At 54.5% G+C, this 26994-nt stretch overlaps 1 protein-coding gene across 1 annotated transcript in view; it reads right to left on the bottom strand.

The window, feature by feature from the left end:
• The window catches only part of CACNA1G (calcium voltage-gated channel subunit alpha1 G), a 146357-nt gene extending 128796 nt beyond the window's left edge, over positions 1-17561 (bottom strand). Inside the window, 2 exon segments of the mRNA XM_039562007.1 lie at positions 17062-17193; positions 17195-17561. Of these exon segments, the coding sequence (XP_039417941.1) occupies positions 17062-17193; positions 17195-17304 (242 nt within the window). The 5' untranslated portion in view covers positions 17305-17561.
• Positions 17562-26994: the final 9433 nt, after the last annotated feature.

Raw genomic sequence — 26994 nt, 5'->3', positions numbered from 1 at the left:
CACCGCCCCGGAAAGGCTCAGCTGGCCAAAAAAGTGAGGAGAAGGATGTCCAGAGCTCCCATCCATCCTGATGGGGACCTGGGGGGGAAGTACAGCTTAGCACCTCGGCTGCACCCCACCTTCCCTGGCTGGGCGTCTCCCTCCCCCCCATCCCCAGTTTAATATACCCTAGCCTAAAGAACTGGTGATGGAAGAGTAGTGGGTAAGGGACCATGGTTCGAGGGTATAAGTGGATTTTCACAAGGCTGGAGGCAGAAGGTGCTGCCCACTGGTGCCCTCGCCAGCCAACCACCAGCTTCAGCCCACAGCATCCTTCAGGGCTGCCAACAATGACACCTCTGCCAACACCAAAACCTCTGTCAACAGTGAAGTCTCTGCCAACACTGAAACCTCCACCACAGCAGCAGCTCACCCCAGGCCAGCTCTCAGCCTGTATCAGCCCTTGGTGGGGATGTGTTAGTTCAGTCACGCAGACCTATTGATTCAGGAGCATTAATTGGTCTTCACTGTTCAAACACTGACCTCAATTAGAGCCTTTTTTCCTCTTTTTTTCCCCTTTGCTGGCTCCTTCCCCTCGGCTCTGCTAGTTTAAATACCAGAATACCTACACTGGCCTTAGGGAGATGTGGTGTTAACTGTACATTTGTATCTCATTTATAGCCAGGCTCTTCACAGCCTTAATAAGCAGGTCCCTAAAAAATGGGGGAAAAGACACCCACTGCAGGGGATGTTTGCTGCCGGCCCAGAGCTGCCCAGTCATTTAGGGGGATTCGGAGATGGCACTGCCAACTCTGAGTTCTGGGTTTGAACAAAGCCCTGATTTGGACAGTGCTCAGCTGGAGTGGTAGCTCAGTCTTTCGCTGGGAGTGATCCAATCCACGCCGAGCACTTCCCAAAGGAGCACCATGGCTCTGTCTCACTGCAGCCCACCCAGCCTCCAGCCCCCCACTCGCTAGGAGCACAACAGCCCTTGAAGTTGCTCTAATTCTCTTTATTTCCGATTCCCTACCCGTGGCATCCCAAGCCAAAGCCCAGGAGAAAACAGCCGGAATTTCAGATTTAATTAAACCTCGTTGAGCCGGCTGCAACCTTCCTCCGAAGCCGGCACTGATGCCGCTATCACTGAGCCCATTCCAGCACCAGGGAGCCAGAGTGGGTAACTCCTGCCCAGTGCTGGCATGGGGGTACCTGCTGACCCTAGGGCTAACTCCCATCCCAGAAGCAAACACCTGTCGGGGTAAGAAGCTCAATAGTTGGAAATTTTATCACAATTCCCTATTTATTTGTTTATTTAACCAGGTTTCTGCTGGTTGAATGGAGGCCTGAGATCATCACTCAGGGCACACAGCACTACCGCAGAGGTGTCTCTTTGCTGCCAGCCCCGAGAGCCAGAAGAGCTTCAGCACAGGTTTTCCAGTTTTAATGTTCTTCCATTGTGGCACCAGTTTCACCTCCGACCAGGACGGACCCACAACCCCAAACTTTTCCACAGAAAACACCTCCCCCCACAGCACCTGCTCTTAACTCACGTTTATCTTCCCATAACACACAAACCACAGGGAAAAATCCAGAAGTTTTCAAGTTCCCCAGTCCCACTCAAAGAGCACTTGAGCAAAGTCAGAACTCCCAACTCCCAAAAAAACAGTGGGATTTGGACACTGCTGAAGGTGTCACCGAAAGGTGTCTCCCAGCCCACCACAGACCAAGTGAAAGCTGTGAGAATAAAAGCAAATAAGAGACAAAAGGTTGGTCTGAAAGTTCACCAAAAAAAAAAAAAAATTAACCAGCTCAGCTCACAGCCTTTAAAACAACAAACCTGTAAACCTTCCCAAAGCCATCACATTTATTCACATAGATGTTTACAGAAACCAGGGATACTCCTAAGTGTCCATGCAGGCTTCCCATTAAAAACACATTGCGACAAGAGGGGAAGAAATGCATTTGCAAGAAATGCTTCAACAGCTCCAAATAAATGAATTCCTAAAATTTTCAGCCTCTTAGTGGGTAAATTTGGGGAAGGTTGCCTTTGCTACAGCGGTTCAGAGCGATTGCTGCACCCAGCACACGTAGGCAACTTGACATCCAGACTGTTTTACACCAACCTCAGCATGCTGTGACCCCAACAAACCCCTCACACTCACCAGCTACAAATCCTAATTAACCTGTAACAGCTCAGGCTGGTTAATGAGCTGCTGAACAAGAAATGACAGAGGCTGCATGGAGAGACAGCGTGTGTCCTGCTGCCTCCCCCTTGCTGAGTGCTGCCCACTGAGGAGGGACACTCCCAGTCTCTACACCTCATTTTAGTGGCTTGGAAAACCCCAGCTTGAGGATGAGGTGACTCCAGAGACCACAAAGAAAACCCACCTGTGAGTATCATACTGTGACACCATTCTGCCTGCGGTGAGGTGGTTTCCAGCCCTCCAGCCCTGAGCATCTTTTATATTTCTTCTCCTTCAGTTACCCAAAGCCCTTCAGATTCAAATCCAAATTATTTTGCCCCCCCCCCCCCATCCAAGTCCTGCTGCTGTCATGAGGAAGAAAAAAAATGGATAGCAAGCACCTTCCACATCTTCATCAGCCTGGGAACACCCCACTGGACTGCCCCCGGGACACCTTATATGCCTGATTCCCATAAAGCCCCTGGTTTCTTGCAGCCTTTGAGACCCTCCTCCCCAGTTTCACGCCAGCCCCCCCTCCCCACAGCGGTGGGTTCACCTCGGGATAAACCCCACCACCACCTCCCAGAGCAGAGATCTAACAGAGGATGCTAAAAAGCTACCGGGCCGTTTCCATGGGTACGTGAGGCACATGTTGCTATGTGATACTCGGTCCGTTTCCATGGAGACAGCAGGGCTGTCACCACGCAGGGCTTATTAGTTGCCATGGCTATTAAAAGGCGCTTGTCCTCTGGGGACCTGGAAGGACCAAAGCCACCACTTTCCCCTTGTCTCTCTCTGGGATGGCACCAGCTCCCTGGGATTTGGGTGGGCACCTGGCCACGCAGGTCCCTGACACCACAGGGACGGGCAGCTCTGAGCTAAGCTGAAGAGGGAGCCCAGTCCCACATTTTTCCATGGAGAACCACATGTGCCCCAGCTCGTGGAGCGCCTTCTCCATAAGTGAGCAGAGCATCCCAGCCATGGGCTTTTACTGGTGGGGTTACAGCTGACACAGACCCCACAAAGCAGGGTGAGCACACAGAAGGGCCCAGCTGCCATCTGCCCACGGAACCCTGTCACACTTCCCCATCAGCACAGCACAGAGAATTATTGCCCAGCTTTGTATGGTGGATTTGGTATGGCCAAATCCATGTGTGACCAGGCAAAACCACCACAGAACTCACCCCTTACAGACGAGGCAGTGCTGCAAAATACAGGCAAGGGCATCGCCCGCCGTGCCGTGGACCCCTCTCCTGCCTCCCTCAGCCTGCTGCAAACAGCCACGCAGAGTGGCACAGCCCCTGCCAGCTGCTTCCAAAGCCCATTTCTCCAAGCATGGAGAGCTGCTTGCTCCTTTCTCCAGCCCCTGGCACAAGAGCCAGCCCCCAGTCTCACCCCGCTCCAGCAGTTCCTGCCACAGCCCTGCACCCACCATTCCATCGTCTCTCTAACTGCATCCCAGGAGCAGAAGTAGAGATGCAAGGAAGTCCTGGCTTTTATTTATTTTTAGTTTTTCCCCCTTTAGACAGTCCCAGGCCCTATTTCAGAGCCCCCACACTGTTTGGCCAGCACAGCATCTGAACCCATCTCCATCCTATCTCAAATCACCTCCCCAACAGGCCCTAAATGGGTTTTTATACAGCTACATAAACTCCTATACTCACACACTCTATAAAATAAATTAAGGGTATTATTTTCTCATCATTCTGTTAGATTTTCTAGGAAGGATATAATTTTTCATTTAACTCCAATGGACCAAAATAAAAAAAACCCACAACCAAAAACCTATAGAAAGGTATATTACCCTGTAGTGGAAAATTAGATTCCTCCTACACGATACTATAGGATGATTTAAATATAACATATAGGAATATAACATGTTATTAAATTGTATAGTATCTTTCGAGAAAGACCTACAGTATAGGATTCTAAAAATTACTCCCAAAACCTATTATGCTTCAATCTAGCCCAGCTGGTTTCCTTTCTATTACATGCTGCAACTTTTCCTAAAAGGCTCAGGTTTTAATTGTCTTGAAATGCTGCTGCAATCACACTCCAAGAATGGCTCTAAACTCCTCCAGAAATGACACCCAAGTGGGAAACTCCTGGCCTTGGGGTGGGATGGATGTGGGGATGGATGGGACTCTCCCCTCTTCACAGTCAAAAAATGCCATAATTAGCAGAGGGGAGAGGGGTCCAGCCAGGACCCAGGCCCTTGGCTTCATGGGCAAGAAGCAATTCTGTATTTCAATTCCATTTCTCTCCCAGCACTCACCACCCCAAATATTTGGGGTATTCAAATAGTCACTGATGCTCTAGCACCATGCACCCATCCTCTTCCCCCCCTCTGCCAAAAAAAACCAAAAAGGGTTACAGATAAAAGTTGCCTGTAGCTGTTGCCATAGAGACTCTCCAGCTCAGCACAGAAACCCAAAATCTTGTAAAAAATGGAAGAATTTAAGATTTTAATCAGTGAGAACACATGGGAGGCCAGGAGCATCAATGCACATCCTTGCCTTAACAGCAGGATGTGTTCTCCCCTTGTTTAACATCATCCTAAGAGCCAGCAGAGCGCGGGGACAGAAAGTGAGAGGAATGAAAACAATGAAAACCCCGTCTGCTTTCGAGTATTTTCTGTCCCCAGAAAAGCAGCCTCTCACTGCCCAGGCTGATTCTGGACCAATACCCCACCAGCCAAGCTGTTTGTGTTCCCGTTTCCTTCATCCGCTGCCAGAAAAAGAAAATAAAATTCAACAATACAAGCAAGGCAAAATATTTCCCAGAACCGCGCTATTTCTCCCATAAACTTCACCTCGCCGCCAGCACGGCCAGCAGCGGGGGAGGAAAAACAAAGGAGAAAATCCCAACTTTTAGCACCACGAGATGTTTGCACGACCGTCCCAAAACTGCTCTTTTCTGCTGCATCCTCCACTGTCACTCCCAGCCCGGCTTCCACCGTGACCACAAATCAAACACCACGGGATAAACTCACTGCTCTGGCATTTTCACTGCTTGGCAGAGCCCCGGCTCCAGTCGTGGCCACTGGCTAAGACAAACACGGCCCTGAGCACGCTCCAGTGGCTGCCTTTCCACTGGCGGCATGCTGCGGCGTGCCAAGGTGGCCAAAGGATCCTATTTTACCACCTTTTAAGCCTTGTGGTGAGTTTGGGAGGAGATGGCATCCACCAGCAGCTCAGGGATGGGGCAGTGGTTTCACCTGGCAGCAGGATGCTGGGGATGACCAAAGCCACAGCGTCGGGGAAATGCCTCCAGCGCCAAGGGGTGTTGTGTTTCATGCCTGAGGATACAGAGCTTGAGGAATACCAAAACAAGGAACTTCAAAAAGGAGCGGTGTTGGCCCAGGGAATATTGTTGTATGAGCTCAGCCGCTTCAGAGCGATGGAAAAAATCATGCACTGACCCGAAGGGGTGGCGGAAGGACTCAGTGTGCGGGGGCTGAGCTCCAGACGTGCCACCAGCATCCACCCAAGGGGCCCGGGGGGAAGATGGGTGGGAGTGCAGGTACCTGTGACAACACCCCAGCACCCCAAGCTGCTCCCAAGCCCTGAAGCCAGGGAAGGACCCAGATTTGGGGGCTCAGGTAACTACCCCCACATTGCCCCAACACTCTGATGTAGAGGCAAGGTTACCATCAGCTCCCAGCTTAGGCAGGCTGAGGTGTCTGTCCAAAACCTTCTACCACCACCAAGTCCCCATCTGCTCAGCTCCTCACTTTTACCCTCTGCTGCACATTTAGATGCCCACCAGGATGAAGGTTCATTTGCTTTCCATTAACCCCATCCCTGACAGCACTGGGAGATGCAGGATGCATCCACCCTACCACCAGCTCCTCCAGAACCCAAGAGCTGGAATCAGGACCTGGCTGGCAAGGAAGGCCCAGGAGGGAGATGGTGTGGATGGGGAGTTACAGACTAAAGGAATCATTCCAGCACTGGCTCATCTTTGGAAATAAGATGATTTTGGCTTGAAGGTCACTGGGAGAGGAGTTTCGTGACTTCTTTCTGTGCCTTTGCTCTTCTTCCATTGCAAAAGCAGGTCTCACCATGGTGTAGCCATGTCCTGGGCTCTGCTCAGCCTGTGGTGGGGACCTGTGTATGTACACACACACACTGTGTGCAATTCTAAAACTGCCCTGGCGTCCCCCCAGATGCTCTTAGAGCCACTGCCAGGCTCAGGGCAAGGGCTCTGCTGGGGGACCTTTGCTCCTCTCAGGCCCTCTTTGCTCTGGACTAAAGCATCCAAGCACTCACATGGCAGCCAAGCACCTGCATGGCCTTGAGATACAGAGCAAAGGCATCTCCTGCCCTCGGATAAAGGCTTTGGACCACTCCCAGTCGGATTTGCCAAGGCTCTCAGTGCCCCTGCCATGGCCCCCAGCCCTCCCCATGCTGCCCCATCCCCCTTGAGTAGCTCCCTCCCTCCCCTGCGCTCTCCTCTCTTGCTGTGCCTGTGTGTGGGTGTATTTGGAAACGAGATCTTTCCAGCTGAACTGCAAAATGAAATGCAAAGATCACAACTCCTTGAATAGATTCAGTGCACACACACACCCCCCCCCAACATCCAGCCTGCCCCCCATGCAAAATCCAGGCAATAGTAAAAAAAAAAACCAAACCAGAGGTTAAAAAAAATCAAGGTGTTCAGCAGATGAATGGGGGAGATTGCAGGGGGGGGAGGGAGGAGGGGGAGGCACAGCAAAGCACTTTCCTTTTGTCCCCCAGTTCACCATGAGATTTGCAGCTCGACCCCCACTTGCTCAGCCCTCTGAGCTCCCAGAGCTGAGACAGCCCAGCTTCATGGGGCTATGAGAAAAGAGAAAACAAAACCCAGCACAAAGCCAAGCCCAGAACCCAGCTGAGATGTGAACATCCGCTGCTGGAGGAGCCAGAGCCCATTTACTGAGATGAAGGCAGAAGTGTCTCCACCCTCGCTGTGGGTACCCCGTGCTGGCCTTGGGCTCCTCTGCTCTTCTTTTCCTGGAAAAAGACAGGATTCCCCTGCCATGAGCAGTTTCTGAAGAAGGGGCTGTGATTTGCCCACAGCAGGGGAAATTGCTCCCATGGGAGCAGCGTGTTGGTGCCTGGAGGGGGCTGCTGTGGGGCAGGATGTGCACCATCCTAAGGGACAGGATGGAAAGATAAAACAGAAGCATCCTAAAAAATACCCTCACCACAGCAATGCCTCATCCAGGCAGCAGGGCCTGAAACAATGGGTGAGAGGAAGAGGAGGTTGGGGGCTCAGAGCACCATTCATGGCCTGGAGACTCCTGCACTAACATTGGCTGTGCCAGAGAAGGGGGTGAACACACACTGCTGAGAGGGGAGTCACCCAGGCAGAGAGTTATCCCCTGTGTAAAACAGAGCCCAAGAGCTGGGAACATCCACCTCAGCTAGAGGAAGGACATCCTGCCACGGCTCAGGCACACAGGGATGCTCCAGGTCAGCCTCACGAGGGGACCATGACAGGTCAGCTTGGCCCTTGCTGTCACCATCCATCGGTTTCCCAAGCTGCTGACCCTGTGCAGCACACACGTGTGGGTACAAAGCCCCAGGACACCAAGCACACAGAGCTGGGAAATGCCCTGTGCCACCCCCATGGCCGGCATGGTTTGGGGTGCCCAGGGTCAGCTCACATCCACTGGCTCATCAACAGGAGCACCCACACAGTACTGAGGGCTGAAAGGGAAGATCTCACTCCTCCCCCCAGGCTCATGGATACCCAAAGCCCTGGGCCACGGCTACTGAAGGGTAGGCTGAGAGGCCCATCTTATCCCCCCAAGCCATCCTTAACCCCTAAACAACTGCCTAAGAGGCACAAAATCCCAGGCACAGGGAGAAAGGCAGTGGATAAGAGTATGAGGCTCCAGTTGTGATCCATCCCAATTCCAGAGCCACAAAGCTTCACCTGAACCTCTCCTCTGAGTCAAATCAGGCTCCACACCCTCCAACGCTGAGCCAGCCATGGATCACAAACAATAAAGCAATTTATACAAGGCAGAGACCTTCGAGTTTTATGCTGTATGCTTGCCATATAGAGCAAACATATTCCCCTCTGCACGTGGCTGGGTCCTTTGTCAGAGGAATTTGGATTTTTGACCCTAGAAGTCAGGATGAATCTCTGAAGGAACATCAGAGACAGACCTGCACCGTGACCCTGAGCAGATTATGGCCTCGGGGGTATATCCCAAGACATATTTATGGCCCTCCAAAGCAAGATAAGTCAATAACCACATACAGTAGCAGTTACAAGTCAGATATTAATTTAATTCCTTTCCTCCCTATCTGCCCGGATAAGCATTAATTCAATGGAGCATCAGAGGGCTCCATTATTTATCATTCTTACTGGAGTTTGTTTTCTCCCATTAAGGTAGAATTGCTACACCCAGGCTATCTAGACACGATGGTTCCCAAATTGAAGACATTTTGCATCCAACACAGGCACGGGGACCACCAGCCCAGACCTGGGATTTGTGTTATTAGCAGCTAGCACCGATGCAGAGGAGGCTGGTTAAGGAGCAGCCCATCAAATGCACTTACAAGCCTCATTCACCCGCAGCAGAAGGAACATTTTATTCCTACAGACCCCGGGGCCAAGCAGGAGCAGAGACATTTGTTCCCTTCCACAGGATCCAGCCAACCTGGCCCTGGGAGTTGCACACCCACCCACAGCAGAGCTCCCACCACCTTCTCCCCTCCCTGGAGCAGGGCTCTTCCCAAGTCTAGTCTCAACCCGGAGTTAAAAATGAACCTTATTCATGATTAACATCTCTATTTGCATAGCGTGGCTGGCAGCTTAACACCAAATAAATGTTTTGGCAGCAGGAGTCGCAGGCATGGGGGTGAGCCCTGCCCTCCAGAAGGCAGCTTCAGCCTCGCCATGGGTTAACGAGCACTTTCTAATTGAATTAACAAATCATTAACAAGCCCTGTTCGCCATCTGGGCAGGGGAGGGCTCTGCCTTGGGCTGCTCTGGCCACCAGCATCTCGGGAGGGAGCGCAGAGGCGGCCAATAACGCAGGAGGAGGGAGTGCGAAACCTGACCTGATTAAGTTATGAATCACAGGAAATCCTGGAGGCATAAAACCTCTCGGGGGTGGTTGGGCTGCCAAGGTGGGTGAATCCCTGTGAATCCCCTTGCCCAGCTCCACTGCTGCTGGCTGTGGGTTTGCCTTCAGCCCCCAGGCTTAGGGAGCATCTCGAAGCTGGTTCAGTTTTCACTGGGGAAAACCTCTTGGAAGAGAACCAAATTAGAGATAAATATAAGGATGCACTAGGAACCCTGTAAGTGTGGGGCTAGCGCCTGGATTACAGTAAATAAATCCCCTTTTCTTTATAAACTCGTCTGTGCCAAGCTCCCAGCTCTCAGTCATCACCTGCTTTAGCATTTTGTTCCCATTTTCAGCCCTCTCCTGCCCTCACCCTTGGATTTTGCATCCCAGCAGAGAGAGAGAGAGAGAAAACTGGGATGACACGGGTGACAAAAAAAACCCCCAACACCAACAGCCGCCAGTCCCTTGCGCCTAGGGAACATGCTAAAAATCCCAACCAAAACAACATTTCAGGCACGGGAGCCAAACCAATAGACAATTTCCATCTACTTGTGACTAAAGCGGTGAACTTCTGGGGGCTGAGTCACGGGCACGTCCTGGTCCCACGCACACGTGCACGGCCACAGCTCCCGCCAGGACCTGCCCGACCGTGCCACACCTCGGGCACGGGATGCTGCTCCTGGCACCCCAGCAGCCCCTTTCCCGTAAGGCAGTAACCAGCACCACGGCAGCCAGCACGGAGAGCAAGCCTCAAAGCTTCTCTCAGCAAATATTCAGGCTGAAAAATGTGGTTTTTCCATCTGCTCAAAGCTTCTTTGCTGAGGCTTTGGTAGGAAGCAGATGTGAGAGCATCCCAAAGCACGACCAGTCGTTACTCACTCCGTTATATAAAACCATGAGAATTTCCTCCTTTTTTTTTTTTGTTTTGTTTTGTTTTGTTTTGTTTTTTTGTTTTATTTCTTAGCACCAGGCCAGATTCCTGGGTGAGAGGCCAAGGCTGGACAAAGCCAAAGCCAAATGAACCCAGGTTGGGGGAAACCTCTGCGTGCATCACCATCCAAAGGGAACATTTCACATCTAGGTTGCTCAGCAGAGAGCCAAGGCTCCGGGGAAGGGAAAGCCACGATCTGGCCTCGTAACAAACCCAGAAACACTTAGGCCTCCTAATTAACTAGGAAATTCAACCCCCTCCAAACCACAGTGAAGCTTCAAAGCCCTCCCAACCTGACTCCGGATGCTCCTTCCCCAGTTCCCCAAGGACGGCCCCGTTCCCTCAGACCCTCCTCTCGGCCAGCAAAGCTGCCGGGGGCAAAGGCTCCCCATGGGTCCTCTGCCAAGGGAAAATGATTTCATGATCCAAGTGAAAAAGCCATCAGGGAGGTTCATTTTGGCCGAAGGTTTTGCTCCCTTCCAGCAAAACAGTAGAAAAAAAAGGAGCGTTGAGAGAAACCTGGGCAGGGAACTTGGGGTAATCCAAAACTTGGTCTTTTCAGAATGGGGAAAAAAACAAAGTGAAGGAGAGTTTCAAATAAAAATGAGAAAGCAGCATTTTTCAGCACGATGCCAAAGCTTCTGCAGTGGGTGCGGGGGGAGAAGAAAGCAGAAATTTTCTGTGCATCATAAAATCCCGGGCATTTCCAGACCGGCTCCAACACCCCGCACTACGGAACAGGGCAGAGAACACAAAAGCCGATCAAGTGGAGAGCAGGGAGTCTGGTGGGAGACACGTCAGCCCCGTGGATGAGCGGCGCGGGGTGGTCCAACCCCACCCCGGATCGCCACCCGCCCGTCTGCCCCTCCTGTCCTGGGCATGAGGGGCGGGGAGAAAGCTGGGATCCCCTCCCAGCCCCCTGCCCCGGCTGCTGGCCCCAGATGAAAACCAACCCCACACGGGCCATTCACCGAAGAGCTGGACTCGATGATCCTTCCAGCTCAGAACAGTCTGTGCACTGGTACCAAGCAAGTCTCCAGAGACGCCTCCCCCCACCCCAGATGGGAGCCCGTGTTCCGGATTTCCTACGAGGAGCCGAAGCAGAGCTGTCCCCGAGCAGCGCGGGGTCCCCAGGCAGGACGGGGCCACCCCTCCCGGCCGGGATGACATAACCACGGACCGCATGAGGCCGAGCCTTTTGTCTGTGAGCCGGCAGAGAGGGAGGGAAAGCAAGAAATGAAGAAAGAAAGAAAACTTCTGGAAGTCATTACGATTCCTCTGCTCCAGTTTGCTTTTTGGCAGACAGCTTCCCTCTCCCCTTCCCTCCTCCCCCCCACCCCAGCCCGCTTCAAAATGCCAGCCTATGATTTTTAAATGAGAAAAAGCTGCGCTGTACTCCAGCGCTTGGATAAACTCCTACACAAACTTCCAGATGTGACACAACAGCCTGGAAGAGGGAATTCGCAGAAGAATCTCCTTAAAAAACACATACACACGCGGGGAGCAAAGGAAGCGCCTGGCTGCCGGCACGGCTGGGCCATGGGTGGCTCCAGAGATCCCTGGTGAGACGAGGTGTCACCTACATTAGGATCGAGCTGCTCCTGGCTCTTCCAGGGAGGCAGGGATGAGAGGAATGCTGGCCACTGCGCCCAGCTCCGGGAAGTGAACACCGCCTGCTGCTCCCGCTGAGCTCCCAAAGGGTTTGTGAACAGCAGGGAAGAGGATTTGCAGTTATTTGTCTCCTGGGAGGAGGGAAATAACCGCAGCACCCCTGTGCTGCCCTTGCTAAAAGGTGATGAGTCCTGTTTCTCCACGAGATGGTCACGCAGGAGCTGGAGAGAGCCCAGGGATGTGCCAGCACCTGCCCTGGGAGCAGCAGGATGCTCTGTCCCAGGCAGGAGGGCCAAGGGGCTGTGGGAGCCCCCTCGGCCAGGCATCAGCCAGACAAGTCATGTTTCATTTCTCCCCATGAGCCACAGAAGGGGCACAGAGACAGCAGAGGCTCAGCCACAGAGGGAGAAATTCCATCTGTCCCAGGAGGGATGGGAGGCACCAGCCAGCGAACTGGGTCACAGGAGAAACAAGCTCAGGTGCCCTGGGATGGATCAGACACAGGTGAAGCAAATGGGTTCTGGCTCCTTTGTGGGGTTTTTAAATGAAAACAAGATCCATTTCAGGTCTGACCTGTCAAATCAAAGCATTTTGCTTTGTTAAACGCAGAAGTGAGGCTGGAACAAATGTATAGAAGTGTAAAGGACACCACGTGCACTCGCCCCAAAAAATACACCCTTTTGATAACAAAAAAAGTATATTTTTAACCCTGCACCACACTGAACTCTTCAAAGAGCAGCACAAGCAGTTCCTGGCTCTCCCCATGAGCTGACATGGCTGAGGAGGGGGTGAGGGCCCCAATCTCCCACGGGGTGACATGGGTTCCACTTGCCCACTGCCCTCACTACAGGCATTCCTGTGAGAAAAGGTACTGGGGGGCACTGCTGGGGCTGGGGAGCCCAAACCACAACACAGCTCAGCAGCCTCAGGTCTCACCCGCAGCCAGCAGGAGGGTCCTGGCTCTGGTGCAGTCAGACACACGGACATGCCCCTCCTGAAGAGCTGGATCCAGCCAGACCAGCACAGAGTGGTTCCAGCACAGCCCAGGGCACAGGGTGAGCTCAGCAGGGGCTGGCTGTGCCCTCGGTGGGGCCAGTGCTGCCTTCCACGAAGCACCAAGCTCTGGCACAGCAGCTCCAGCCATCCCGTGAGCCAGCCTGGTGCAGATCTCGGCTCCACCTTGGCGTGACGCCATGGGGGCTCCAGACCCATTCCTGGAGGTGTCTGGGCATCTGCAACTTCCAACAGGAGCTGGGGGCACCCAGCACCTCCCCAGGACCCAGCTTTGGTCACCCATCTCTCCCTACTGGGAGCAACTGGAGCCATGTGAGGTGGCTGCTGCAAGAGTCCTCTCTGTTTTACTGCAGACAGAAGGCAGGGCTGGTTTCTGTGACCAGATCAAGATACGTTTCTTTGCCAAAGCCATTCCCAAACCCCAAATCCCAGGGACTCTGCCGCAGAGCAGCCAAGAGGGATGGGAGCACTCCTCCTGGTGCCACCCAAACCTCCCCTTCCCAGCGAGGGAATTTGCAGACCTGCCCTTCGCCCTCCAAACCAGGAGGAAAAAACGGGATTTCAGCCAATTTGGAGATGTCTCCCCAGGAATGGCACCTTCCAGCAGGTTTTTGCAGTGCCCCGTTGCCGCGTGCTGCTCTCCAGGCAGCAGCGCTCTGCAGGCAGGCAGGCAGGCGTGGGGGACGAGGCAGTTTTCAGTACTACAATAGATATCACAGGCCCTTTCAGTTACACTGCTATTTCTCTATTCAGAGCTCTTAATGCCAAGTGGTAGCATCCTCCCCACTTTCTCCATCCCCGCTCTTCAATCACTCCACAACTCTCAAGAAATAGCCTCGTTTCTTGTCTCTGATCAGAGGAGCAGCCTGGCACAGACCCTGATACAGCCTTTCATCTTCCCAGCCTTCCTGGTGCTTTTATTTTACAAGTGAAAGTCAAGTAACCAGCTTCCCTCCTCTTTTCTCCCTCTCAGAGACTCCTGCTTCTCCTCTCATGGCCTTGCCAGCACGCACACCAGGACACGCTGCATGTGCCACAGCCTTTCCCATCTCTGAGCCTGTGGGCCCAACACTGTGACCACTAAAGTTGTCCCTGCTCTTTCTTCCCTCTTGACCCAGAAAGTTCTCACCCAGGGAAGAACCTTCCACCCCAAAGCCACCAGGAATATACAGGCTGTCAACCAGGCTCATCCCCCCAGGTCCTCATGGCTCCCAGAGAGGTTTTCACTCAAAGACCACAATGGAATGGAGGGGGAGGACAGGTTGGCCATCTGGTACATGTTTAGAGTTAAAAATCCCAAGGTTTCAGGCTCTGGAAAAATTCTGGATCAGGACAAACTTCATGACCTCCTTCTAGCCCTAAGGGAGAGGAGAAGGAGAGCAGCACAGTACCCCACATCTCTGCTCCAGACAGCAAAAGAAAAAGCTCCCTGGTCCAGGCAGAGGATGTTATGGACAGAAACATGGCAGAAAATCCCAACAAACCGCCTCAACAGGACTTTGCATCCCTGCTGGATACTCAGCACCTCAACCATCACCCTCCCCTAACCCGGCCTCAGGTACCACAGCCACGCACACTGCCTGGACAGGGATACAGAGCAGAATCCCAGGAGTTCCAGCTGCACCTCGGGGGTACAAACTGTCCTTCTTGGGCAAGAGTGGGTCCTGCACTTCTTCCCAATGCCTCATCCACAGCAAATTTTATCAGTCAGATTAGAGCACCACAAATATGCCTGGAAAAGCCCTAAGCTCTGCATCTCCACAAGCACAGCTCAAACCAGAGCCCTCCCATCCAGTTTCTGCAGGAGCAGATGCAGAAAGGTAAAATCCACCTGAGAGAGTGGCAGAAGGCAGTGAACAACTCCAAGCCCCCGGAGATGGGGCAGGATTCAGCAGCCACATCAGCCAAAGCACTGTCAATCCTCTGCAAGGCAGCTGGTGGCAACAAAGACTTTCCAGCAACGTGATTTACATGGTTTTAACACTGGGGCATGATTCCTAGAAGATTACAGATGGAGAAGGGCCACCACACTAAAGAAAAAAAAATAAAAGTAATAAATATAAACAAGAGCAGGCTCAGCTCCAGCACTGGAGCGGCAGAGAGGCAAAGGGATGAGCAAGACAACGCTCTGCTGAACAGCTCAGCAAGTGATGGGACACAGTGCAGGTACCAAGGTACTGCCTTCCTCTCTTCTGTAGGCTGAACTGGGGGTTTTTTTGTGTTGTTTTTAAATAAACTCCCCCAATTCTGGGTCAGTGACCCTGAAAACAAACAGCTGCATGCAGCCACACAACTCAAAGACCCACAACATCGCCCTCGTGGCCCCAGGATTCCCGGCAAGAGCTTTTATTTGTCAGTAACAAGTGAAAAATTGGTGACAAGAAAAATCCCAGCTAGCAGGACTGCACTTAATGCTCATCCCCGGCTCACAGTGGTGTTTTCAGGTGCCCACAATACCACTAATTTTCCAAGGACAAAAGTTAATCAGCTTGTTTTCACAGCCACAGAGGAGAAAACACATTTCAAGCCGCTACTGGGGTGGGGGATTTTACTGAAAACACTAAAACCATGCAGGTGTTAACACCAGATTCAAAACAACATTTCAAAGATTAAAAATTTAAGAAAAAAAAAAAACAGAACAAAGAGACTTGGAAACATATTTAAACCAGCAATCATAAATAATATTAGTCATAGTAGGCAACAAGAACACACTGACTTGCAGCCTGTCGTTAATATTTCTTTCCAAAACAGAAGGCTTCACAAAGTTGCGAGATTTCCTAAGATGTTTAAATAAAGGCAGCTTTGAACTGCTTAGCTGGTCTGAAAGAGATCTGGGGAGAAGCTGCTGAGGATATTCATGACTGGGAAGAGAAATCTTGGATTTTTCCCTCCTGGGGGACATTTTAGGAGAAAAGGCAGCCTGTTTATCAGAGAAATCATTGCTGAAGCTCAAGTAAAACAATATTCACAACTCCAGCAGACCCTCACCGCTCTTCCCAAGCACACCGACCTCAGCTGGGATGTAATTCCTAACAGCTCCCGCACACCAGGAGGAGGACTTGCACAGGGTATTCTGGTCCTCTGTACCATGTAACATGTCCTCCCTGCTGCTGCACAGCCTCTCCCCCTCCAGATGTGGGGCTGCTGCCCAGACCTACTCGCCTGCCTCTTGCGCCGGCAGCGCAGCACGGACACGGGAACTTCCCGGGAAGCGTCTGCACCAGCCCCTGCTGGAAGCCACATCGCTTCACTTTATTTCATTTCGGGGTTTTGTTTCTGCAAATAATAAATGGAACTGGAGTTTGGGGATGGTAAAATACTCGGAATGCTACAAGCCGTGTGCTGGTTGCAACCCAACTCCAAAGGGAAGCTTTAAAGACACCAAGACTGTGGAAGGAAGAAATTTTTCTATTGTCTCCTCTATTTTTTTTTCCCCCCTCCCTTCTTTTGAAGGCTTAAACTTGACTAAAGCGGCTCGGCCTGTGCCAGAGCAGATAGGGAGCTTGGAAGGAGATCAGAAGCCTTTAGAGGGTCGTGGTTGACCCCAGGATCTGACAAACAGCTGCCCTTGGCCAACGCACACCCAGGGGACCGTGGCCCCCAACCTGCCCCGACCCCTCCAAGCAAGGAGCATCCCCCGGGGGACTGCAGAGAACGGGCCCTTCGACTGGGCTCGAGCACCCTGAATTGTTTAGGGACCCTGGAGCTGGGCAGCAACCCCACCCCCGAAAACCTCCACCTCCCTCCAGATTGCAACCCCCTCGCAAACCCTCGGGGAAGGGATCAGGGAGCCTAAAATGGGCAAGAAATGGGGTCAGGGAGGAAGAACCGGTCCACAAAGCAAGAGACCGGGGTTAGGGTCCCTCAGCGTGTCTGGGGAGCGGGACCGGAGATGGTCGATCCCCGGGGAAGGATGGTCCCCAGCAGCTCCCACTCGGAGTCCCCGTGGAACGGAGCGCTGAAGCCCGCGGGAGCCGCGGCATCGCGGCCGGGAGAGGGAAGCCCTGCAGGAGGGGGAGCCCCGCACCCCGACATAGACCGCCGAGCCCCTGCAACAGCCCGGAAAACTTCCCGGGCGAGCGCCGGGGAGGGGGCGAGCATCGCCGGCTGCCCCCCGCTACCCCGGGGACGGCTGCTGACGGGTCCTCCCGAACCCCGGCTCCTTCCCCATCACCCGGCGGGCTCCAGACGGGAGGTGTCCCCCGCCCTGCCGGCCGCTCCGGGGGCGTGCGGGCCCAGTGGGGCTTACCTCGCCTCCGAACACCTGCAAAGGATACGGGTTACAGACCAGCCGGAGGCACCAGCTCCGTGGCCGGCTCTCCTGGCTCAGGTAGAAAAAGACGACGGGGGCCAGCGCCGGGTAGGGCAGCGCCTCCGCCTCCGAGTCGCCGCTGCCCGCCTCCCTGTCCCCCGGCCCCGGGTGGCCCCCCGGCCCCGGACAGGTCATTAAGGCGGATGAAAGTCTTGGCTCTGCCCGGCTCCGGATCCTCCTCGGCCGCTCGCGGTCCATCTTCGTCCATCCTCCGGCCGGCAGCCCCGGGGGAGCCGGGGCGACGAGGGGCGAGCCGGTGGGACACCTAGAGTGGCGCGGCCATGGCGGGGCCGGGGGGCTGGGGGCTGCGGCGGGGCGGCTTCAGCGCCGGGGTGACATGGCCGGGCGAGCCACTGCCTCGTCCCCCGCCGGGGCCGGGGCCGGGCCGCCCCCCTCGTCCTGCCCTGCCGTCCGCGGGCTCCGTAGCTCCTCCTCGCCGTGCCTCCGGGGGCCCGAGCCGGCCGAGCCGCGGGCAGGGAGGCGGCGGCGGGGCGGCCCCCGCTGCCGGTGCTGGCCCCCACCCGCGGGGCGGGCCGCCCTTAGCGGCTCTGCCTGTCCCCTCCGCGCCCCAACATCTGCCCGGGGCGGGGGATGCTGCCCGGCGCCCCGGGGACGGGCGGCGGCGGAGGATGCTCCCGCGGCGGCCGCGCCGAGCCGAGCGCTCCGCACAGCTGGATCCCTCACTCCAACTTCAAGTCCCGGCTCCTCCTCCCCCCGCCGCCAATGGGGGCTCGCCCGCGGCCCCCCAGCGCCTCCCCATTGGCTGCGGTGCGTGTCCGTCCGGGGGCACAGCTGGACGGGCAGCGCGGTCCCCGGCGGGGCTGGACGGGGCGCACCCGCCCGGGCACCGGGGCCGGGCACCCCCTGCCCTGCGGGGGTGCGGGGGACAACGGGGACATGCAGCGCCGAGCGCTGGGGGCGGGGAAGAGCGGGAAAGCCCCACGCCGCGTTAGGCGGAGGCAGCCCCCGGTGGGACCCTGCGGCACCGGGAGAGGGGGAAGCCGGGGGGAGGCAAAGGGGGAGAGATGCGGCGGGGGGAGACCGCCCCGCGCGGTCTCTCCTGCGGGAGGGAAGAGCGCCAGGAGTGCAAGGCCGGCCGGGCCAAAGTGCCGAGGGCTGCAGGAGCCGCTACCGAGCCCTCCCGAGCGCTGCTGAGCCTTGCAGGAGATCCTCGCCCTGCTGCGCGTCCCCAGGGGTTGCCCCCTGCCCCGTCCCCCACCGCCTGAGAGCGGACACCGTGCTCCTGCGCTCGGTGCATGTGGGTCACTGCCCGGTGCCCCCCCCCCCCCAAGTCCCCGGCTGCTCGAGCGTGGTCAGCCCGTCCCCAGCCGGTCGCCCCCGGGCTGGCTGGAGACACGAGCCCGGCCGGCAGCTCGCAGGGGGGCCCGGCCCCGAGGAGGGGAGGGGGACCCGTCAGTCCCCAACCGTGGGAGCAGCCGGTCCCCCCCCCCCCGTCCCCCCTGCTCCGAGGACGCGGCCGGAGCTCCCTCTGCCGGTGCGAGTCCCGGCCGCGGCGGGAGCCGGCCCCGACGGCAGCGACCGCGCCGCCAGCGCCCCGGGGGACAAGCGGGGGACACACGGCCCCGAGCGAGGGGCACGGCCCGCTGGGCGCTCCCGACCACTGCCGAGTCAGACCTTCCTCCAGCGGGACCCGAGTAAAGGATTTTCTGCCAGCACCCCGCATTTTGACATCCCCAGGCTGAGCCAGGACCCTGCTTCTTAATGCTTAGATTTTTTTTTTCCACTTTAGAAATAGCTTTCTCACCCTTCCCCAGTAGCCCTTGCATCATATTTATATAAATATGAGCATGTCCTTCCCAAGAGCTCCAGCTAGTCCAAAAACACCTGCGAGAACAACAGGCAGATGCTCCTGTCTGACCCAAAATGCCTTCTCTTGGCCAAATCCTGCTGGCCTGGGAGCACACTTGATCTTGGATTCACAGCCTGTGCTGTCCAACCCGAGACAAATCACATGGCTATTGGCAAAACTTCAAGGCCAGCCAGGCTCTGCTGCAGAGCTGTGAGTGACAGCGTCCAGGCAGAGGAGATGCAAACCCCACAGCCCCCCCGTGCAGGAGACCCTCCTGCAAGCCCAGAGGGACACTGGTGTGACAGCACATGGCATATGTGACACCAGGCGAGCGGAGAGGCCACAACACGGGTGTTAAGGACAGGGACTCCCATTTTTTCCACAGGTTTCTGAGCGATCCCCCCCTCTGGATGCACGGAAAGGGCAGAGCTCGGCTGTCTTTGGCCTCTCTCTGCCACAGCCAAAGCACAGAGCAGACACACGAGCATGCCAAGAGCTCCCCGAGCCCCCAGCCAACCCTCTGGCAGTGGGGCACACACCAGCCCTTGCTCCCTGGCAGAGCACAGCCCAACAGCTCGGCTGAGGTACAAATGCAATCCCAGGAAGGTCCACAAACATATTTGCATGTACAAGGTGCAGTCTTAGATCAAGCAATTTCCTCACTACATATGTACAGCCTGGTCACAGCTGCTTTTGATCCGATTCTCTTTGTATCCTGATGATGTACAGAGAGTCTTTGTGTGTCGGTCTGTTTATTTAAATGGATTTGGAGCAAACATTTTTTAAAAGCTGAAGCTTTGAGCCTCTAAGTGGGTTACCAGATTATATGCTGTCTCCATTTTAATTACATTTGGCTCGTTTTGTTTATTGCATACATTTTCAAGAATTATGCTCGCCGTGAGAATTGAAAGCATTTTGCTTTAGAAGATACCTGCCCTATAAAGGCATCCAACATCACACAGAAGAGACATGCAAACCTTCCCATCTCCAACAGCGTTCTCCCTTCAACTAGGACAGGAAAAAAGGAAGAGGATACATGGTCTGTCAAGCCTAAATTTAAAGTGAAGCACCCAAGGAGGATCAAGCCAGCACCACCAGCCTAACAGGAGTTTGGCATGAGCAAATACTAAACTAAAAAGATGTTCTTGTTAGGGGAAGAGTGATCTTGGTTGTGGATCTCAGAGGGATGAGAGCCTGGCACAGCCCAGCCAGGATGTTCGTTTGCCCACCCCTGTGTCAGGTGGGCAGAGGAGCTAAACCAGGAGCCCTTCCCAGCACTGCCCCAGCCCACAGCATCTCCCCAGGGAGCCTTTCCCTTGTGCCCAGGCTAGACCAGGAATTTGTCTTCCTCAAACAAGGGTGTTTCTTTGAGGGGGGCTCAGCTTCCAGACAGAAGTGGAGCGATCTGTTGAGGACTGGGAACACAGCTCCAGCCCAGAACCTTGGTGAGAAGGATGGAAAGCAGCAAGAAGTGACCCCAGAGATCAGAGCTGCACATTTAGGGATTTGGGATGTAAATGAGTAGAAATTTCAATACAGCATAAGAAACTAACGAGGTCACAGTTGCCTCACATGCACAATCCTGGCTTTCTAATTAGACCAAAGATAGCACAGGAGTGAGGGATGAGGGTGAGCCAGGGACAGCTTTAGTGGCAGGAATTTTAGGGCTGTGGTGGTTTTGGAGGGGCAAGAGGAAGGGGACTCATGCACTTCAACATCAGTTATGGCCCCAACAGCAGTTGAGATGAGCCCCAAATTATGCAGCAGACCCCTGGCAGGGACACCTGAGGAGGAGGAGGAGGAGGAAGAGGAAGCAGCCCCACTTTCATTCCAGCACAGCCTTCTTGCTCTACTCTTCCGCTCCGTTTAGGGTTTTTTGGGGGAGCACAGCCCTGCACTCTCTTCCTTAGCAGTCCTTCTAGGAAAAGCATTGCGAGCAACATTTCACGTCAAGGGGGAGGTTCAGCCAAGCTGATGCTCACCAAAGACGGCTCCGGCTCCAGCATGGTAATGGGATTTGGAATCAGCCATACAGGAGCTACTCTGAGCTGCAACGGGGAAAGCCTACATCTGTAAGCACTTTGGCAGGAGGAGGATTGAAGACAGCCTCAGCAGAGAGGCTCCAACCCGATGGGAACCAGTCGCTATTTGTTTTGCTGTTGACATACAGCTGCAGTAGCTGTGGGTGATTTTAATAAGGCAGGATAATATTTCTATCAGTTCTGGGAGCTATAGACAGAACCTATATAGTATCTGGCTCGGGGCTGAGTGATTAATCGCAACAAAGTCCAAAGCTCTTCTCATGCCTTGGAACCGGAGGGAAAACACACATTTTGTTTCGGATGTCACAGTCTGGGGGCAGACCAGGCCTCCCACGACCAGTTCACTGACTCAGGTGCTGTCAAAGAGCACTTTGAGAGCAGAAAATCTACTCTGTCTCTGCTCCCCCACCCCACCAGTGACAGTCAGTTCTGTGGGATTGGAGCCCTTGCTGTGCAAAGGGGCTCCTGGCTGCCCCATCAGTGAATTGACCCCCGGAGAAACACCATTCACAGTATTTGAGCTGACACAGCTACAGCAGACACACCCACCAACCCCAGCCCCGTGCACACCCCGCTTCCCTGCCCTCCCTGTTCAGGGACCTGGCTGCTCCTCCCGGCCCCAGCCCTGACACAGCCCTGCTGGGATGTTCCCATCCTCAGTACCCACAGCTCAAAGAATACTTTTCCCCCCTTTGGACAGCAGTGGAGGATCTGGGAGGAGCAACAGACCGGCCGCAGGTTCCACACAGCACAAAATAGCTCCTTAACCCTGCATAACCCCGTCCAAATATCTGCTTTTCCCCCAAGAGGTCCTTTTGCTAATTCCCTCTGTCATCATCCAGACACTTTCTTGCTCTTCCCAGTTATCTCATTGATGCCATGGCCTTCCCAGTCTGGTGCTGCACCCCAAAACCCCAGGGGAGGGGCTGGGTACCGGCACCGGGAACGACCATGGAGGGTTTGGGAGAAGCTTAGTGAAACCAGCTGCTAGAGGTTGCAAGCAAGGCTTCATCTTTCATTTTTTTCCTCTTTAATGAATGTTTTTATTGTCTCTCTCAATCTTTATTAAGTGATGAGCCAGACAAGTAGTTGGAGGGAATAAATACTACGGCATGAAGCACAACCACTGCGCGAGGGGACGTCTGTGACCAGCACAATCCACTTGGTGTGCATGAAGGAATTCAGAATTTCGGCTGGGGAATGCTTATTGCTGGCTGATGACCAACGCTTTCCTGCATGATCAATGTTTGCACCTTGACTTTTTGGTACACAATCAATCCACACCTGAGCACGGCCCGAGTTTTGGGAACTGCTATGTCTGCAAGGGCTGAGCCGCTCGAGGCCATAGCACCAGTGTGGCTCATTCTCCTGACTTGGTAAGAGCTGAGCAGAGCCCAGGTTTCAGCTCTGGGGCTCAGAACATAATTTATAGTAAAAATATAATTTATAATAAAAATCCTTCTGCCCCTGCCATCTTTAAAAAATTTACATTTCCCTTTACAACCTCTATTACCTCCAGAAAACACGGAGAGGAGAGGGAAGTGCCCTTTCAAGGCTATTCTGTCTGGGCAGATTGGATATTTTAGTGACCACATCCTGGCTCTGACCATCAGAAAACACAAAGGTCCATCACTCCCACAAAGACAGCCCCCCTAGATGGCACACAAGGACCCAGCACCACACTGGATGTTGTCCCTGTTAAATATCCTCTCACATTAACCGTGGCTTCCTCCCTCCCGAGGGAAAACAAGCTCTGCTGAATGCAGCCAAGATCAAGGCAGGTCCCTGTCCGACACACTAGGGAGGCTCTGCCCTGCTCTACCCCTGGACATGGAGCCTCAGCCCAGCTCCTGCCTTGCTCTCACTGCTGCTGTGGAGACCCAGCTTTGAGGGATGAGATTTTGGGTGAGCAAGCCCTGCCCTGACACCCAGGCTCACCCTACTGAGCACACGCTGTAGAGCGGGTCTTCCCCAGCCCAGCCTGGTGCTCCCCTCAGATCCCTCTCCCAAGTGGGCACCATTATGCAATGCCAGGGGCTGGAGCACGTCCCCAAGCCTCCAGCCATAGAGTCAGAGAACCTTGTAGACAGGAAAAGCCCTCGAGGATCATCAAGTCCAACCATTAACTCAGCACTGCCAAGCCCACCATGAAAAAAATCTCTGTAAGCACCACATGCACACATTTTCTAAATCCCACCAGGGATGGTGACTCCACCAGCTGCCTGGGCAGCCTGTTCCAGTGCCTGACCACCCTTTCTTTCAATGAAGAAACTTTTCCTAATAACCAATCTAAACCTCCCCTGACACAACTTGTGGCCATTTCCTCTTATCCTCTTGCTGTTACCTGGGGGAAGTAACCAAACCCCACCTGGCTACAACCTCCTTCCAGCTGTAGAGAGCAATAAGATCCTGCCTGAGCCTCCTTTTCTCCAGCATAAACACCCCCAGCTCCCTCAGCTGCTCCTCATAAGACTTGTGCTCAAAGCCATCCCTCAATCCCCTCAAATCTGCATTTCTTGCTTTTTTCTCCCGAGTTTTTGGCTTTCATTGAGTTCCCACTAAGCGGGAGCATGGGGCATGACCCAGCCCTGCCACTATCAGTGACTCCCCCTCTAACTGAATCTTCAAATCTTTCTGACAGGAAGAGACAGGAGGCAAATGAGATGCTTATTGCCAGGCCCTGGATCCCCGAGCTCTGCTGCTGCCAGCCCTGCGGAGCACCGGGACGCCGGCGACCATCACCTGCTGCTCCAGAGAGCACCTGCCTTGGCCCCAGCACTGCTAAAAGCGCGTCCAGCACACCAGGGAGCTCAGGAAGGCATGCCCAGAGACAGGAATGGCCTCAGAAAGGAAGGGTATAAAGTGCCAAAAAGAGAAGAGAAGCAAGAGTCAAGGGGCAGAACCAGGGGAACACCTGAGGATGGGCTGTGGAGTTCAGCCTTGGGCTCAGCAGGGATCAGGACACAGATTTCGCTTAGCATGTGCTGGTTGGCAAGAAAAGAAACCTTCCAAACAACAGCAGCACACCCAGAAGTCACCGCCCTGCCCTCACAGCGGCTCCAAGCTCAAGAAAAGCAACCCCCTGGTCTCCATCCAAGATCCCATAGCAGCCAGAGGCACCCAAGGGCACCACCCACCCCCCTCCACTGGCACAAGGGGCACAAGACCAAGAGGTCTCAGCACAATAATTCTGCTTGGGCTCTTACCTGAGTGCTCAGGAGCTCCAGCCAGAGAACAACTCCACCCCAGAGCTGTACCAAACACCCTCCTGCCCCAGGTCTGGCGAGGGGAAGGCAGGAGGTAGAGCTGTGATGGCAACTGCTGAGCAATTGAGCAAATTGCTAACTGAGAAAAGGCGAACATGGGAGGGGGCAAGGGTAGGGAGAGGTCAGTACCTCTTAGTGTTGGTGGCCAGGCATGAGAAAAACAGATCTTGGCCCATATTTTAAAAAAATGAATCAAATTTTTCCCTAGTAAAGCTTTTATCCTGCCACCTTTCCCACCACAGAGCAGCTGAGTCCCATCTCATATAGGTCAAAATCATTAAACCTCTGTGCAGGGCTGTGCTGCGTGGGGAAGGGGGTCACAGCCCCTCCCCAAAGAGGCCAACTCTGTCCCCAAACTCGCAGCTCTGGATGGCAGGTCAGGAGAGCATCACGCCCTCCACACCTCTTCCCCTGTCCTAAAACAGCAGCTTCCCCCTCCAGCTGGGGAGAAAATGACCCAAATGGCTTTAAAATGAATGAATATTAAATGAGCACGTGGCACTGATAGCAGTGACCGACTGACATGGCACAAATGCCTCCCTTTCTCCGAGGAGCAGAGAACATCGAGGACAGGGGTACAGAGAAACCTGTCCCTGGGGGGACTGGGAGGGGAGGGGTCAAGGCAAGAGGGACAGTGGGGCTTTAACCCGGGGTCTGTGGAGGTCGAGGGCCAGGTATCCTAGGGCCGAGCCAGCAGCGTGCTGGGTTGTGAGCAAGAGCTTGTGCCCTCTACCCCACTGAACATCTCATCCCAGTCAGTTCTGCCCCAAGCTGGCAGCTGCAGGCTGGAACATCTGGGATGGCTGGGCTGGCAGCTCTTTCCTCCAGGGAGGGGGCTCTGCACCCACAAATGATCTTGGCCATGAACTGGAGGCACCCCTGGGTGCCACTGGTCCTTACACACCCCAAACTTTGCTCCTTCACTGCTTAACCCCTCTCTGTCTTATATTCCAGTTCACCTGTAAGAACCCTTGATGTGGAAAGGGTTTATTTTACCCCTTTCCTTCTTATTTTTTTTTTCATGTAAGGCCTCTGCTGGGAAATCTTTGTAATTAATAGCCCTTTAAAATAAAATATAATTAAAAATAATGTGGAACATGACAAAGCCTGCCAGCAGCTCGCAGTGGGGGTGGCTGATGGGGGGCAGTGCAGCTGGGTGGCTGCAGACAGGGGTGCCCTGGTTGGGGTGTGGGGATAGTGCAGTGTGCTGGGGTGGGGTCATCCTGGCCTCACTTCACCCTAAAGCAATTTCTGCATCACCGAGAGCACTTGGACTTTTCTGTCCCACCTCTGGGGACATTGGGGTGCATCTCATCACCCTCTGCTGGGATGAGATATTGAACAAAGTGCTGGGCCACAGGGAGACTAAATCCCATCCTGCAATGAGTCCATACAGACCCAGGGGGCCTTCCTGTATAGAAAACTCTGATTTTGACACTCTTAGAAAGCCAGGCAGGGAGAAGTGGCTCGTTGAACCCCCACTGAAGCCTGCGCTCCTCAGTCACCCTCTTGCAGGAGCTGAGCGCTGCAGAAGCGTGGAAATGAGGACATTTAAATTTAAAGCTGATGAGGAGATCTTCCTCCTCCTTCCAGCAGAGAGCAGATGTTGTCGCTTCACATCAGCAAGGCATCTCTAAATCACTTCCCCAGCAGCGAGGTGTACGGTGATGTCATTGTTTACAAGTTATTAGTTATTATTTCATAGGCAAACCTGAAATTTTTCCCTTTTTAATGTACATTGAGATGGATTCTGAGCTCCTGCCACTGAAAATATCCTGGCGGTCCCATCATTAGCCTCCTTTCAAGATCGAGGCTGCTTTCCTCATGGCACATAATTAAAACAGCGCTTTGAATTTTCAGCAGCTCCCAGCAACTTCAGGATGCTCAGGAACCCAGGCAACAGAGGCGATGCCCCAGAGCCATGCCAGGCATGGGGACGTGCAAGAAGCCAGCGAGGGATGTGGTGTGAGAGGTGGCAGAGCAGCAGGGTGACCCTGGCAAGGCCGGGGTGTGAGCCACGTGCCTGCAGCTCCGTGCGGTCCCTCCGCTGTGCCAGCTCCTCGCTGTGGCTCCCGGGGAGCTTTAAGCCAGTTCCACACGTTTGAGCTGGATCACCCCGCCTGTGTGTGGCCTTTCCCTTAGCGAGTCCACGGGCAGCACGAGCAGCTTTGCCACCGGGGTTAACCCGTGTGGTGGCGGTGAGGGGCAGCGCTCGGTTTGGGGCTGCCCAGCCCCTCGTGAGCGCACATGGACAGAGACAGCAGCGGCAAAATGAGATTCTCAGGTGCAGGAGGTGTGGGGTTTGGTGGGTCAGGGCTGTCAGCGTGGGAGAAGGGCAGAGCTGGCGGGGATCCAGCTGCCCTGTGGGGTGCAGGGAACACAAGGGAATGTGGTGCTGTAAAGCCCCACAACACCAGGGCAGCTCACTGCCAGCCCCATGGCACTCCTCGTGCTCTGCATGCTGGTACCAGCCCAGTGTGTCCCCCCATCCTCCCTTTTCTTGGGATAATGACTGGGTTTGGAGATTCCAAGGCATCACAGCCCCAGCCCTTCCTATGGGAGCTCTCCAAGGAACAGCCCAAGTCCTCAGACCACCCAAGGATGTGGCAAAGGACTGGCAGGTGCCCCACACCAACCTCCCAGCAGCTCCACAGCAAAGCACAGGGACATCAACAGGATCAAAGACCATCTCTGCCCCCGGGAGTTGTTTCAGTGGCAAGCCTGGACCCGACTGTGTCCCAAGTGGCTTCATCTCCCCCAGCACAGCCCTGGGCAAGCCC

The sequence above is a fragment of the Corvus cornix genome, chromosome 18 (genome assembly GCF_000738735.6).
Source record: "Corvus cornix cornix isolate S_Up_H32 chromosome 18, ASM73873v5, whole genome shotgun sequence".
Lineage (NCBI taxonomy): Eukaryota > Metazoa > Chordata > Aves > Passeriformes > Corvidae > Corvus > Corvus cornix.
This window is presented reverse-complemented; position numbering and strand designations above follow the sequence as displayed.